General features: G+C 31.7%; 1 protein-coding gene across 1 annotated transcript; it reads right to left on the bottom strand.

Annotated features, from left to right (window-relative positions):
• Window positions 1–2,819: 2,819 nt before the first annotated feature.
• Window positions 2,820–13,743, bottom strand: LOC139491721 (probable U3 small nucleolar RNA-associated protein 11). The gene is made up of 8 exons (XM_071279551.1): window positions 13,584–13,743; window positions 9,840–9,901; window positions 6,993–7,095; window positions 6,381–6,497; window positions 5,616–5,709; window positions 5,087–5,217; window positions 3,654–3,764; window positions 2,820–3,170 (listed from the first exon to the last, which is right to left on the bottom strand). The coding sequence occupies exons 1-8, from the start codon at window positions 13,638–13,640 to the stop codon at window positions 3,084–3,086; spliced, it is 762 nt and encodes a 253-aa protein (XP_071135652.1). The 5' UTR covers window positions 13,641–13,743; the 3' UTR covers window positions 2,820–3,083.
• Window positions 13,744–14,402: the final 659 nt, after the last annotated feature.

Genomic DNA, 14,402 nt, shown 5'->3' with positions numbered 1-14,402 from the left:
ATAATACAAGACTAACAAAGGCCAGAGGCTCCTGACTTGGGACAGGCGCAAAAATGCGGCAGGGTTAAACAAGTTTGTGAGATCTCAACCCTCCCCCTATACCTCTAACCAATGTAGTAAAGTAAACGCATAACAATACGCACATTAAAATTCAGTTCAAGAGAAATCCGAGTCTGATGTCAGAAGATGTAACCAAAGAAAATAAACAAAATGACAATAATACATAAATAACAACAGACTACTAGCAGTTAACTGACATGCCAGCTCCAGACTTCAATTAAACTGACTGAAAGATTATGATTTCATCATATGAACATCAGGCACAATCCGTCCCGTTAGGGGTTTAGTATCATACCATCATAACATATATGAGAAGAACATAACCCATGTCATGCCAACAACTGTTTTTAGAATAAATGTGTTTAGTTCCGATGCAAAGACCTTATCAGTGAGTCCGTTTGCAAAATCTTAATATTGGTCAGGTAAGATGGTCTCACTTTGCATCTGTCAGTCGCTCCTCTTCACATTTCTCCCCTCCTAACTTATATATTTTGTATTGCATGCATAATTATATGTACTATATTGTATATTGAAACTATTGATTATTATGGCGATTTAAAATTCTTGTCAGGGATGGATTGTGGTGGTTTTAGCTTGAAACTTTAATTTTTTCACTAATTTTACCACAAAATATTTCTTTCCACGCTTGGCTAGGCGAGATATCTACATTGCACCCACTTTAGAAGAATATTTCAATAATTTTACCTCAAAAAATTTTAATTGAACCCCCCTAACCGAAAATCCTGGATCTGACTCTTGACTGTTACCTTGTTGGTATTTTGATTATGCAAATATTGAAATTAAAATAGCAAGTCTTTAACATGAAATAGAAATATTAAACGAATCACTGAAGATACAGGGCTAAACAATCCCCACAGAAATGAGATAAGCCAATGCTAATACAACTCCATACAATACACCATTGACTAATCATAGGTCATTCCCTTTAATTAAACCTACCAGTTAACCTGTAAACTGTAAAAGTTTCAAAGTCAATGGATGGGGTTGTATGATCTTCATAGAAATTTATTATTTGATATAACATAAGTGGTTTATATTAGACTAATCTCATCACAAATTAATACATGTAAACTAAGCAAAAGTGTAAAAGTCACTAGACCATGACTGAGGGGTAAAGACCAAATTAATGGAAATGATATGTACTGATGCTTATACAACTGCATACCAAATACTATTGACCTACCACTAATGACCTAATCACAACCTAATACATGTAAACTTAGCAAAAGTCAATGGAGCATGACTGATGGGACTGTCAAGGCAAGACAAAAAGGCATCTAGCAATATACATTTAATCCTTTCCTCCATGGATTTTTTTTCTTCAAATGCTTAATTCGCATAGGATTTTTTCAGTAAAAAAAAATCATCAGTGTTAAAGTATTAATGCATTGCAAAAACAAATATTTCATCAATTAAATTCCAGTTAGATATTCTCATGAATATCCTTTTTGTCGAGCCTGCAACTTTTGTTGCAGAAAGCTCAACATAGGGATAGTGATCCGGCGGCGGCGTTAGCTCACTCCTTAAAAGCTTTATATTTTAGAAGGTGGAAGACCTGGATGCTTCATACTTTGAATATAGATGCTTCATGTTACGAAGTTTCAGTCAGTCACATGTCCAATGTCCTTGACCTCATTTTCATGGTTCAGTGACCACTTGAAAAAAAAGTTCAATTTTTTTGTAATGTTGAATTCTCTCTTATTATAAGTAATAGGATAACTATATTAGATATGTGCGTACCTTGCAAGGTCCTCATGTCTGTCAGACAGTTTTCATTTGACCTCGACCTCATTTCATGGATCAGTGAACAAGGTTAAGTTTTGGTGGTCAAGTCCATATCTCAGATACTATAAGCAATAGGGCTAGTATATTCGGTGTATGGAAGGACTGTAAGGTGTACATGTCCAACTGGCAGGTGTCATCTGACCTTGACCTCATTTTCATGGTTCAGTGGTTATAGTTAAATTTTTGTGTTTTGGTCTGTTTTTCTCTTACTATATGCAATAGGTCTACTATATTATTGTATGGAATGATTGTAAGGTGTACATGTCTAGCGGGCAGATGTCATGTGACCGTGACCTCATTTTCATGGTTCAGTGGTCAAAATTAAGTTTTTGAGTTTTGGTCTTTTTATCTAATACTATATGCCATAGGTCAACTATATTTGGTGTATGGAAATATTTTATGATCTTCATGTCAGTCGCTCAGGTTTTATTTGACCGTGACCTCATTTTCACGGTTCATTGCACAGTGTTTTTGCGTTTTGGTCTATTTTTCTTAAACTATAAGTAATGGGTCAACTATATAATATGTTGTATAGAAGCATTGTTAGCTGTACATGTCTGCCTGGCATGGTTCATCTGACCTTGACCTCATTTTGAAGGTTCGTTGGTCTTGGTTTAGTTATCTTGGTTAATGTTAAGTTTATGTAACAGTTGTAATAAAGCTTAGCTTTATACTTAGGACTATCAACATAATATCAATGATTAGTTTAGAAGGCGAGACATTTCAGCGTGTGCACTCTTGTTATATTAGATACAAATTTTTATTAAGTCTGATACAGGTTGTTGTAGGCAAGTCGTTTCAAATAGGTACTACAAAGGCGTCAAAAAGTGTCATTATGGAGTAAAGGGGTAGACGTCAAAAGGCGTCATTATGGAGGAAAGGGTTAAACCTTTTTTTTCATTAAAGGTAAATTGTAACTGCAAGACTTATGAAAAATTTTAATAACTTCAGAATAACAAATTTAATTTTATTGCACAAATAAATACAACCAGATGTCATTTTTATTTCTGATGCAATTCAAATCACTAGATAAATAGTCTTGATGTTTTATATATAACAGATCCTGAGTTGTAATATGTACAAAACATACTCAAATAACATAACAATGCTTTAGGTTATTGAAATGCACTACCATTTCCCAATCTTATCCTCTTAAGGATGGAAACTTTTATTGAATACTCTGTCATTCAGAACATCCATCAAGGTCTATATTTTCCTCATCTTTGTCTTTTGAATACCCATCTGTACTGTGCAGGAGCTTCCCTCGTTTCATCTTTCATTTTTAACTTCTTTGCTTTTTTATCCTAAAAATATTCACACAGATAGCTGACTATTATTGTTATAATTCTGCTTAAATCATACAAAAGCACATCTCCTTTTACTTGTGGATTTCAATTTAAGAATTTTGAGAAAATATCATTGGTCCATGAGTTTTTAACAAACATTAAATTACTTTTTTTTTTACATCTTATTGTCCGTCTTCTTCTCTTCAAAAAGCACAGATGGTTAAACTTGGTCAATTACTAAAGGAATAGCATCATGTCAATATTAAAAATGGATTTTTTTTTATTTCTATTTGTAATTTGCACAAGGGATATTGACCCATATTTCAACATAAAATCCAGAAAGCAAATGGCAATGCCAGGTGAAGACAGAAAAACATTATTTTTTAGGTAAATTAAGATAATAAACTTCATTGTGTTTGACAAACTAATATCAAAATTCTACTCCATCATTTTGTCATCTTTATGCTAATAAACATACTATTTGCTGTCACATGAACTTACTAATAAATGTTTCTTTACATCCATTTTTTGTGAGATGATATGAAGTTCTTTTTCTCTCTCTATCCGCTTTTTCAATTGTTTATATTTCTTTTTCTTTTCATCAGCAATTTCCTATAATAAAACAATTGTCATGAATACATTAGTAACTACTATATGGAATAGTAAATAGACATGAAAGTCTTCCAAAGTTTTGCCATGAATACATACGGTACATTACAATGAGTAATCATATTTGCAAACATGAACAATTTGTTAAAAATCAGCAGAACCCAGTGTCTTGCCTACTTTTGCTGTTAATCGCAGGCTCAACAAAAATGAGGAGAAAAATCAATAAAAATATTCCTCTCATTACTATCTTTTGATTGTAAGTATAAATGGACTTAGTTTTTCTTCCAGTAAACATTGCATACAGTCTGCAGTTAAAGTTTTTAACACATTTATTAGATGCATAAACAAAACAGACAGAAGCTTCTTACAATCAAAAGATAGCATCGAGAGGAATATTTTTATTGATTTTTCTCCTTATTTTTGTTGAGCCTGCGAATAAATCTAACCTAGACTGTTTGACCCATAACCCTTTAAAATAAATCTCAACCTTCTATATGGTATGAACATTGTGGTACAATATCAGAGCAATTGAAATACTTATACACAACTTATTGTCCTGAAACTAGATAAATACTTGTTTTGGGCCCCTAATTTCTAAACCATTAGGACCATAACCCCCAAAATCTATCCTAACCTTCCTTTTGTGGTTACAATAGTTGTGTTTATTATATTGATTTCTATTTACTTATACTAAAGTTATTATCCGGAAACCATCCGCTTTCAGACGACGATGACATGATACCAATATACGACCAAAATTTTTTTATTTTTGCAGTCGTATAAAAAATCAATAAGTGAAATACACAATAATTTTGATTCTCTTCTTTAAACAGGCATTTGACATGCAATGTTATTATCAAATTAAAAGACTCTTTTTTTAGGTGGCTTAATTCCATTTACTTCAGACTCAAGACGTTTTATGTATAGACAGTTTTATCAAATGAAACAAATTTTAAATGATAAAACAAAATCCTGTACAGATTGATCAATTGTTAATGATCAACCCGACTTCAGCACTATTGGCTATATATTGTGATGGTAAGTTTTTATTAGTGGAGGATTCCAGAGTGCCTGGAGAGAACCTCCATCTTTGGAAGAAAAACTGACAATCCCAGTCAATAGAGATTGGAATCAAATCCGCCTGCCACTTGTTAGGTTCAAACTTTCAACCTCAGTATTAACCAGCTTTTTAGGACAGTAGGCCACTGGGGACCTATGTACAGCTTGACTTTAACAACAGAGCTACAAGCGATTCCTTATGGGTTTTTTGGTAGAGTAACAGCTTGTGTAATATCTCTCTTTATTGTATTTTTAAAAAATCTAACCTGTAAAGTTGCTTCATCCATATTGTCGTTATGGAAACCTTTCTTTAACATTTCAGTCGTTGGTCTGTTGTATGTCCTGTTCACTAACGAGGGATGTGTATTGAAATACTTTGCAGCATCAAATTCTTTTGCTGGAAAGATTAGAAATTTATTGTAGTTATGTGTCCCAAATATTTGATTGACACTTTCTTGTTCCATTAAAACGGGCAATGAAAAAAATATTATTTAAGATCCAAAACATCAAGTGGACAATCTTAAACTGTACCAATTAAATATAACAATTGTTTATGTATGAAAATTTCTGAAATTCAAAATAACAACTTTTCTTGGATCTTTTTCAAAAAATCAAAATTACAGAAAAACTGTCCAAAGTCTTGGTTAAGATAGCATTTTAAATAAGAATTTATGAATAGAAAAGGTATCTCTGGATGTTTCATGTGAAATTTATCAGTATAAATGATTAATAAATTTTAAAAAAAAATCTCTTGAATAATGCTATTGACAAATTGAGGTTGCCATGATAACTTACCTTCTTTTTTAGAATCAACGAAAATGATATGTTTATTTTTAGGTTTCTCATCACTATCAAGGAGATGCAAGGAACTCTTTAATTTCTCTATTTTCTGGAAAGAAGGATAAAGGCAAAAAATTATTAAATGTGTTTGTCAGTCATGATATATATTTTCCAGGTAATTTTATATAGACAAATTTTGTATTTCTTTTGATCTATAATGCAAGTAATTTTTTGAGGTAACAGCTATTGATTTGTGCCAACACTATTGATGATCATGTGCAAATTTGGAGATTTATATTTTTTTTCGAAGAAATCAAAATACATAGATAGGCAAAGGAGATTCATTGAAGTGAAAGCAATTCATCTGTTCATTTATTTTCTTGCAATTGAATTTTAACCTGAAACTTTTTTTTAAGTTGTTAGCTGCTAATTTTAAATTGTTCAAATGTAATAGCTTAGATGGATATGCCTGTATACTATCTGAATAATTTAGATTTTTTTTTTTATTATTTAGTTCTGTCAATGGAAATGTTAAAAGAGACGGGGTCAAAATTGCTGACATATCAAAAACAAATAATCTCTATTTGCAATTATTAAGAAAAAATATGAAGTTTTTAGTTTTGAACATATACCCGGTACATGTATTGATGTGTAAAAACACTAACATGAAAAATTGTACCGGTATGCAAAAAAACATCAAACTGTAAATGAAAGTTTCCCTGGATTCTCTATACTGGTATTCTTTTGTTGTAAAAAGTGAAAGTAATATACATTATTTACCTTTAATTCAGATGTTCTTTTCATAGTGACATATCTTTGATCTTGTGAATACATAAGTTTGATTTCAGCATCTGTATGCACAGGTTCACTGCTTTCTTTTTTTTCATGCACTCCATCCTAATAAAAACATTAGATAGAAAGGGTATAACCATACAAACTTCTTAACAGTGTCAGACTAGCCATTAACAATTATTCTAGATATTGGATGACTTACATTGTATATACAATGTATCTCTGTTTTGTTTAACAATAGGGACAATTTGTTCAGGGAAGCAGTATTTTTCTGGAAAATATATCAACTGACTATTATTTTTTGTTCTGTAAAACAAATCTGCACCCTCTATATTAGACATATATATATTTTTCGAAATTCAAATTGATTCAAAAACTTCCTATTATTTCTACTTTTACCAGTGTTTATATGAAACAAATATGTAAAATGTACTATGAAAATTCTATGAATTGACACCAGTGATAACATATATTGAAAATTTTAAACCTGTGGCTTATCTCCTAACAAACAAATAGAACTGCTTTAACTCGTTTTGAAATGTATCATTATTTTTCATTTATAACTTCACAGTCATAAGAAATATATTTAAATTAACTTACCACTTTCTGAGTTTTGACCATTTTAAAATAGAATTCATCTGGATTTCTATCAAGGGCTTTTCTTTTCAATGACTTCAAAGTATTCTGTTTTCTCTGATAGTTTCTGCAATATGGAAAAATTATCCTTATTATATCAAACTTATTAAATATTCATGAAATCATATTCTTTATTGTGTCTTCATATTACCAATTTAAGGGCAGCAACCCAATAACAGGTTGTCTGATTTGTCTGAAAATTTCAGGGCAGACAGATCTTGACCTGATAATCAATTTAACTCCATGTCACACTTGCTCTAAATGCTTTGGTTTCAGAAATATAAGCTAAAATCTACATTTAACCCTTATCTTTAATTTTTATACGACCGCAAAATTTGAAAAAAATTTCGTCGTATATTGCTATCACGTTGGCGTCGTCGTCTGTGTCGTCGTCGTCTGCGTCATCAGAATACTTTTAGTTTTCGCACTGTAACTTTAGTAAAAGTGAATGGAAATCTATGAAATTTTAACACAAGGTTTATGACCACAAAAGGAAGGTTGGTATTGATTTTGGGAGTTTTGGTCCCAACATTTTAGGAATTAGGGGCCAAAAAGGGCCCAAATAAGCATTTTCTTGGTTTTCGCACTATAACTTTAGTTTAAGTTAATAGAAATCTATGAAATTTTGACACAAGGTTTATGACCACAAAAGAACGGTTGGGATTGATTTTGGGAGTTTTGGTTTCAACAGTTTAGGAATTAGGGGCCAAAAAAGGGCCCAAATAAGCATTATTCTTTGTTTTCGCACAATAACTTTAGTTTAAGTAAATAGAAATCAATGAAATTTAAACACAATGTTAATGACTACAAAAGGAAGGTTGGTATTGATTTTCGGAGTTTAGGTCCCAACAGTTTAGGAATTAGGGGCCAAAAAGGGACCCAAATAAACATTTTTCTTGGTTTTCGCACCATAACGTTAGTATAAGTAAATAGAAATCTATGAAATTTAAACACAAGGTTTATGACCATAAAAGGAAGGTTGGTATTGATTTTGGGAGTTTTGGTCCCAACAGAATAAGGGGCCCAAAGGGTCCAAAATTAAACTTTGTTTGATTTCATCAAAATTGAATAATTGGGGTTCTTTGATATGCCGAATCTAACTGTCATGACTGTTTATGTAGATTCTTAACTTTTGGTCCCGTTTTCAAATTGGTCTACATTAAGGTCCAAAGGGTCCAAAATTAAACTTAGTTTGATTTTGACAAAAAATGAATCAGTTAGGTTCTTTGATATGCTGAATCTAAAAATGTACTTAGATTTTTGATTATTGGCCCAGTTTTCAAGTTGGTCCAAATCGGGGTCCAAAATTAAACTTTGTTTGATTTCATCAAAAATTGAATAAATGGGGTTCTTTGATATACCAAATCTAAGTGTGTATCTATGTAGATTCTTCATTTTTTGTCCTGTTTTCAAATTGGTCTACACTAAAGTCCAAAGAGTCCAAAATTAAACTTAGTCTGATTTTAACAAAAATTGAAATCTTGGGGTTCTTTGATATGCTGAATCCAAAAATGTACTTAGATTTTTTATTATGGGCCCAGTTTTCAAGTTGGTCCAAATCAGGATCTAAAATTATTATATTAAGTATTGTGCAATAGCAAGTCTTTTCAATTGCACAGTATTGCGCAATGGCAAGAAATATCTAATTGCACAATATTGTGAAATAGCAAATTTTTTTTTAATTAGAGTTATCTTTCTTTGTCCAGAATAGTAAGCAAGAAATATCTAATTGCAAAATATTGTGCAATAGCAAGATTTTTTTTTAATTGGAGTTATCTTTCTTTGTCCAGAATCAACTTAAATCTTTGTTATATACAATATACAATGTATATTCACTTTTTACTACCAACTGATAAATTAAAATAATCTTTACCATTCAGTGATAACAAGCAGTTTTATTACATCTTAATATTTTATGATGTATTTAAATGAGTAGTTATTGTTGCAAACTCCATTAGAAATTTTAATTGAGATTAGTTTTGGAATAAGGGAAAGGGGGATGTGATTAAAAAAATTGGGTTCAATTTTTCTCATTTGAAATTTCATAAATAAAAAAGAAAATTTCTTCAAACATTTTTTTGAGAGGATTAATATTCAACAGCATAGTGAGTTGCTCTAAGAGAAAACAAAAATTTTAAGTTCATTAGAACACATTCATTCTGTGTCAGAAACCTATGCTGTGTCAACTATTTAATCACAATCCAAATTTAGAGCTGAATCCAGCTTGAATGTTGTGTCCATACTTGCCCCAACCGTTCAGGGTTCAACCTCTGTGGTCGTATAAAGCTACGCCCTGCGGAGCATCTGGTTAGCCATAGTGGCCATCTTGGTTGGTTGGCCAGGTCATCAGACAAGATTTTTTAAACTAGATACCCCAATGATGATTGTGGACAAGTTTGGTTTCATTTGGCCTAGTAGATTCAGAGGAGAAGATTTTGTAAAAGTTAACGGACAACGGATGACAAACACCAAGTGATGAGAAAAGCTCACTTGGCCCTTCATGCCAGGTGAGCTAAAAGTTAAAATTCCATTATTAACATTGTATGGATTGTACATGTAAGTACACCAAAGACAGGTCCATAAGGATAAAGATAATTACGATGATTTGTCTGTAATTAACTACCTTCTTAAAAGAAGACTTCTTGTGAGCACAGTACTTTATTGTTTAGTACGTAACATCCACAAATAATCTATCAATTACTAACTGCAAAAGCCACTAAGGAAAAGTGCTGCATGCCATGGTATACAGAAATGTAAAATGGATAATTTGGTTATAACAATGTATATATTTTACATAACAACACAACTTACTCTGCTCTCAACTTGTAATCTTTTTTCTTTTCAAGGGTTCCCAGATGTTCTCTATATTGAGGCTGAAAAAAAAGAGTTGATTTAGTTTTTATATATTTTGCTATTAGTTGTCTACCAAGTTCTTTGACCCTAAATTAGAAAATGAACCTTAAACATGTTAAATGATTATAATGTTCCATGTTCTTGTCACGGAGCTGTTATTAGGCACTGGCTTTTAAGACTGTGTTCAGATATATACAAATTTATTATCAACAAGTTCAAAAATATACACTTGAATTAATTTACATTTATATAAAGATACATCCACTCATTCTCGTTAACTATTCTCGACTCTCCCGCATCTCAACATTTACCCAGTTTTATTCTCGTGAAGGCCTTCACTACTTTCATCACTTTCTCACACATAAAATTGTCATTCATCCCCAGACCACACAACTATAGGGGCAGAATATAAACAAACAGAGACATAAATTATACGGCTTCTAATTGGAAATGATACCAGTTAAAACACAGCTGCATTATACATTAAATTTAACGGTCAAATACTTAACTCTTTACTATAGAAAATTTATGTGGGCAATTAAACACGGATCTGAGATAAGATATAAAGATGCAAGTTTCACCCTATGACATTCTTAGGATAATCAAATAAACTATATTTTAACCAGGTGCTCCGCAGGGCGCAGCTTTATACGACCGCAGAGGTCGAACCCTGAACAGTTGGGGCAAGTATGGACAAAACATTCTAGCGTGATACAGCTCTGAATTTGGATTGTGATCAAATTTTTGACATTACATGGTTTTTTTTTACACAAAACAAATGTCAAGATTTTACAAATTTTACAATTAAAGATTTCTTCTTCAAACTTTTTAAATCTAAAATTAAATAGTTGGCACAGCATAGGTTTCTGACACAGAATGAATGTGGTCTAATGAACTTAAAAGTTTGTTTTTGCCTTTTAGCAATTCACTATGCTGTTGAATATTAATCCTCTCAAAAAATGTTTGAAGAAATTTTCTTTTTATTTATGAAATCTGAAATGAGAAAAATTTAACCCCCCCCCCCCCTTTTTTCACATCCCCGTTTCCTTTTTTCCAAAACTGATATCAATTCAAATTTCTAATGGAGTTTGCAACAATAACTACTCTTTTAAATACATCATAAAATATTAAAATGTAAAATAAAGTGCTTGTTATCACTGAATGGTAAAGATTGGTTGGTAGTAAAAGTGAATATACATTGTTTATTGTACAAAACAATAAAAAAAACTTCATCAGCAACATTTTATATTGGCAAATTTCCAATGAAGTTATTTACATAAAGTAATGGGCAAATAAAAATAGAAAATGACATCATAGTCATGTCTGGCAAATGTCCAACATACATTATCTAAAAACATTTTAGATAAGATAAGGAAATAAGATGTAAAAAAACTGCTTGTTATCACTGAATGGTAAAGATTATTTTAATTTATCAGTTGGTAGTAAAAAGTGAATATACATTGTATATTGTATATAACAAAGATTTAAGTTGATTCTGGACAAAGAAAGATAACTCCAATTAAAAAAAAAACTTGCTATTGCACAATATTTTGCAATTAGATATTTCTTGCTTACTATTCTGGACAAAGAAAGATAACTCTAATTAAAAAAAAATTTGCTATTTCACAATATTGTGCAATTAGATATTTCTTGCCATTGCGCAATACTGTGCAATTGAAAAGACTTGCTATTGAACAATACTTAATATAATAAATTTAGATCCTGATTTGGACCAACTTGAAAACTGGGCCCATAATAAAAAATCTAAGTACATTTTTGGATTCAGCATATCAAAGAACCCCAAGATTTCAATTTTTGTTAAAATCAGACTAAGTTTAATTTTGGACCCTTTGGACTTTAGTGTAGACCAATTTGAAAACAGTACCAAAAATAAAGAATCTACATACACAGTTAGATTTGGTATATCAAAGAACCCCATTTATTCAATTTTTGATGAAATCAAACAAAGTTTAATTTTGGACCCCGATTTGGACCAACTTGAAAACTGGGCCAATAATCAAGAATCTAAGTACATTTTTAGATTCAGCATATCAAAGAACCTAACTGATTGATTTTTTGTCAAAATCAAACTAAGTTTAATTTTGGACCCTTTGGACCTTAATGTAGACCAATTTGAAAACAGACCAAAAGTTAAGAATCTACATACACAGTCATGACAGTTAGATTCGGCATATCAAAGAACCCCAATTATTCAATTTTGATGAAATCAAACAAAGTTTAATTTTGGACCCTTTGGGCCCCTTATTCTGTTGGGACCAAAACTCCCAAAATCAAACCCAACCTTCCTTTTATGGTCATAAACCTTGTGTTTAAATTTCATAGATTTCTATTTACTTATACTAACGTTATGGTGCGAAAACCAAGAAAAATGCTTATTTGGGTCCCTTTTTGGCCCCTAATTCCTAAACTGTTGGGACCTAAACTCCCAAAATCAATACCAACCTTCCTTTTGTAGTCATTAACATTGTGTTTAAATTTCATTGATTTCTATTTACTTAAACTAATGTTATTGTGCGAAAACCAAGAATAATGCTTATTTGGGCCCTTTTTTGGCCCCTAATTCCTAAACTGTTGAGACCAAAACTCCCAAAATCAATCCCAACCGTTCTTTTGTGGTCATAAACCTTGTGTCAAAATTTCATAGATTTCTATTAACTTAAACTAAAGTTATAGTGCGAAAACCAAGAAAATGCTTATTTGGGCCCTTTTTGGCCCCTAATTCCTAAAATGTTGGGACCAAAACTCCCAAAATCAATACCAACCTTCCTTTTGTGGTCATAAACCTTGTGTAAAAATTTCATAGATTTCCATTCACTTTTACTAAAGTTAGAGTGCGAAAACTAAAAGTATTCGGACGCCGGACGACGACGACGACGACGACGACGCCGACGCCAACGTGATAGCAATATACGACGAAAATTTTTTCAAAATTTGCGGTCGTATAAAAATAACTATTTCAATATTAACTTCTTATAATTGCTTAAATTTCAAATTACATAAATTCTTCAACTTTAACTGACCATGGAAAGACCCTCATGGGTAGTCAGGGATGTACATTTACAATACAATGTACCTTTTCACTATTTTTCTGTTATCAATGGACGTTTCCTAAAAAAAATTAAACATCTCAAAGGGGCATAATCACAAATCAATCAGTTGGTACACCTTATTACTATTTCGAAATATGTCCCGCTTCATCCTTGACCAGAGAATCTGTCCCCTTTCGGCATTATACAACAATCACTTTTCCATTGTGGCGTCAGATATTTTCTTTCATGACTTCAAAATTTAACAGTATCTTTTGTGATGTCCAGTAATGGCGAACAAATAAATAGCGCGTATTGGGTCAAGATGAACAGATTTCCAAATAGCGATTAGGTCTATCATGTCTATTGCATCTGTGCGACATTTACACTTCCTGCAAGTTCATGATAGTAGAGGTCTATATATAAAGAGTAAGACATTGTAAGATGTCTAAGCTGATTTTGATAGATTATAGACTGATAGAGACGTGGACAGGTCAAATGCAGGTGATTCGGAGTAGATCTATGGTCATTCGGAGGCAAAATACAGCTAAATACCAAAAGTGTAAATACGTTTATTTTGTGAATTTTCCCTTCGGCTTCGGTTTACCATGTTTACCGAACGAGGGTGAAAAGCATCAGATTCCTAGTATCCTACCTGACTTCTTTCTTTGTGAGAGCGAGCTCTCGCTTTGTTTAGATTTCTCATCGACATCTCGAGTATAATTTTGATGGTAAATCACTTGAATTAAATGCAAAACGAAAACAACGTGAGAAAAATGAACAGGAAGTTGTCATATATTTATCTCCTTACTAAAGAGCTAAATACCAGGGTTACACTAAAGACCTGAAAGTGGACCTGAAAAGACCTGAAAAGACCTGAAAATATACGACTAAAATTATTCCCATTGCAATAACTTTTTTATTATTGGATGGAATTTCTTCAAGTTGGAATTTTATTTATTGTAAATATTTATATTTCATTAAAATTTAAAAAATTTAAATAAAAAACAATTTTTTGATGCCAAAAGTTGGACCTGAACGGAGAAATGAAAAGACCTGAAGGGACCTGAAAATCTATGTCGGACTAATTCTAACTACAATAACTTTTTTAATATTCAATGGATATCTTTCAACTTTTGATTTTGTGACACAAAAAGTTCAATATAATGATAATATGAAAAAAAAATATGTGAAAAATATTGTTGGGGTGTCAAAACTCGGACCTGAACGGAAAATTCAAAATCTGAATGAGCCTAAAATTCCACATTATTTTAAAACGAAAATTATAAACGTAGACGAAAAATATGATTGATAACTTTTCATGTTCGATGTCATTTGGTCTCTTGTAGAGATCTGTCTCATTGGTATCACACCACATCTCTCTAATTTTTATTGACAGAAGATACTAATATGATAAAGATTGAAGATACCAAAGAATAATCAAAACTCGGATGTCAAAACTTATAAGTCAAAG

Source organism: Mytilus edulis, chromosome 10, assembly GCF_963676685.1.
Source record: "Mytilus edulis chromosome 10, xbMytEdul2.2, whole genome shotgun sequence".
Classification (NCBI taxonomy): Eukaryota; Metazoa; Mollusca; class Bivalvia; order Mytilida; family Mytilidae; genus Mytilus; species Mytilus edulis.
This window is presented reverse-complemented; position numbering and strand designations above follow the sequence as displayed.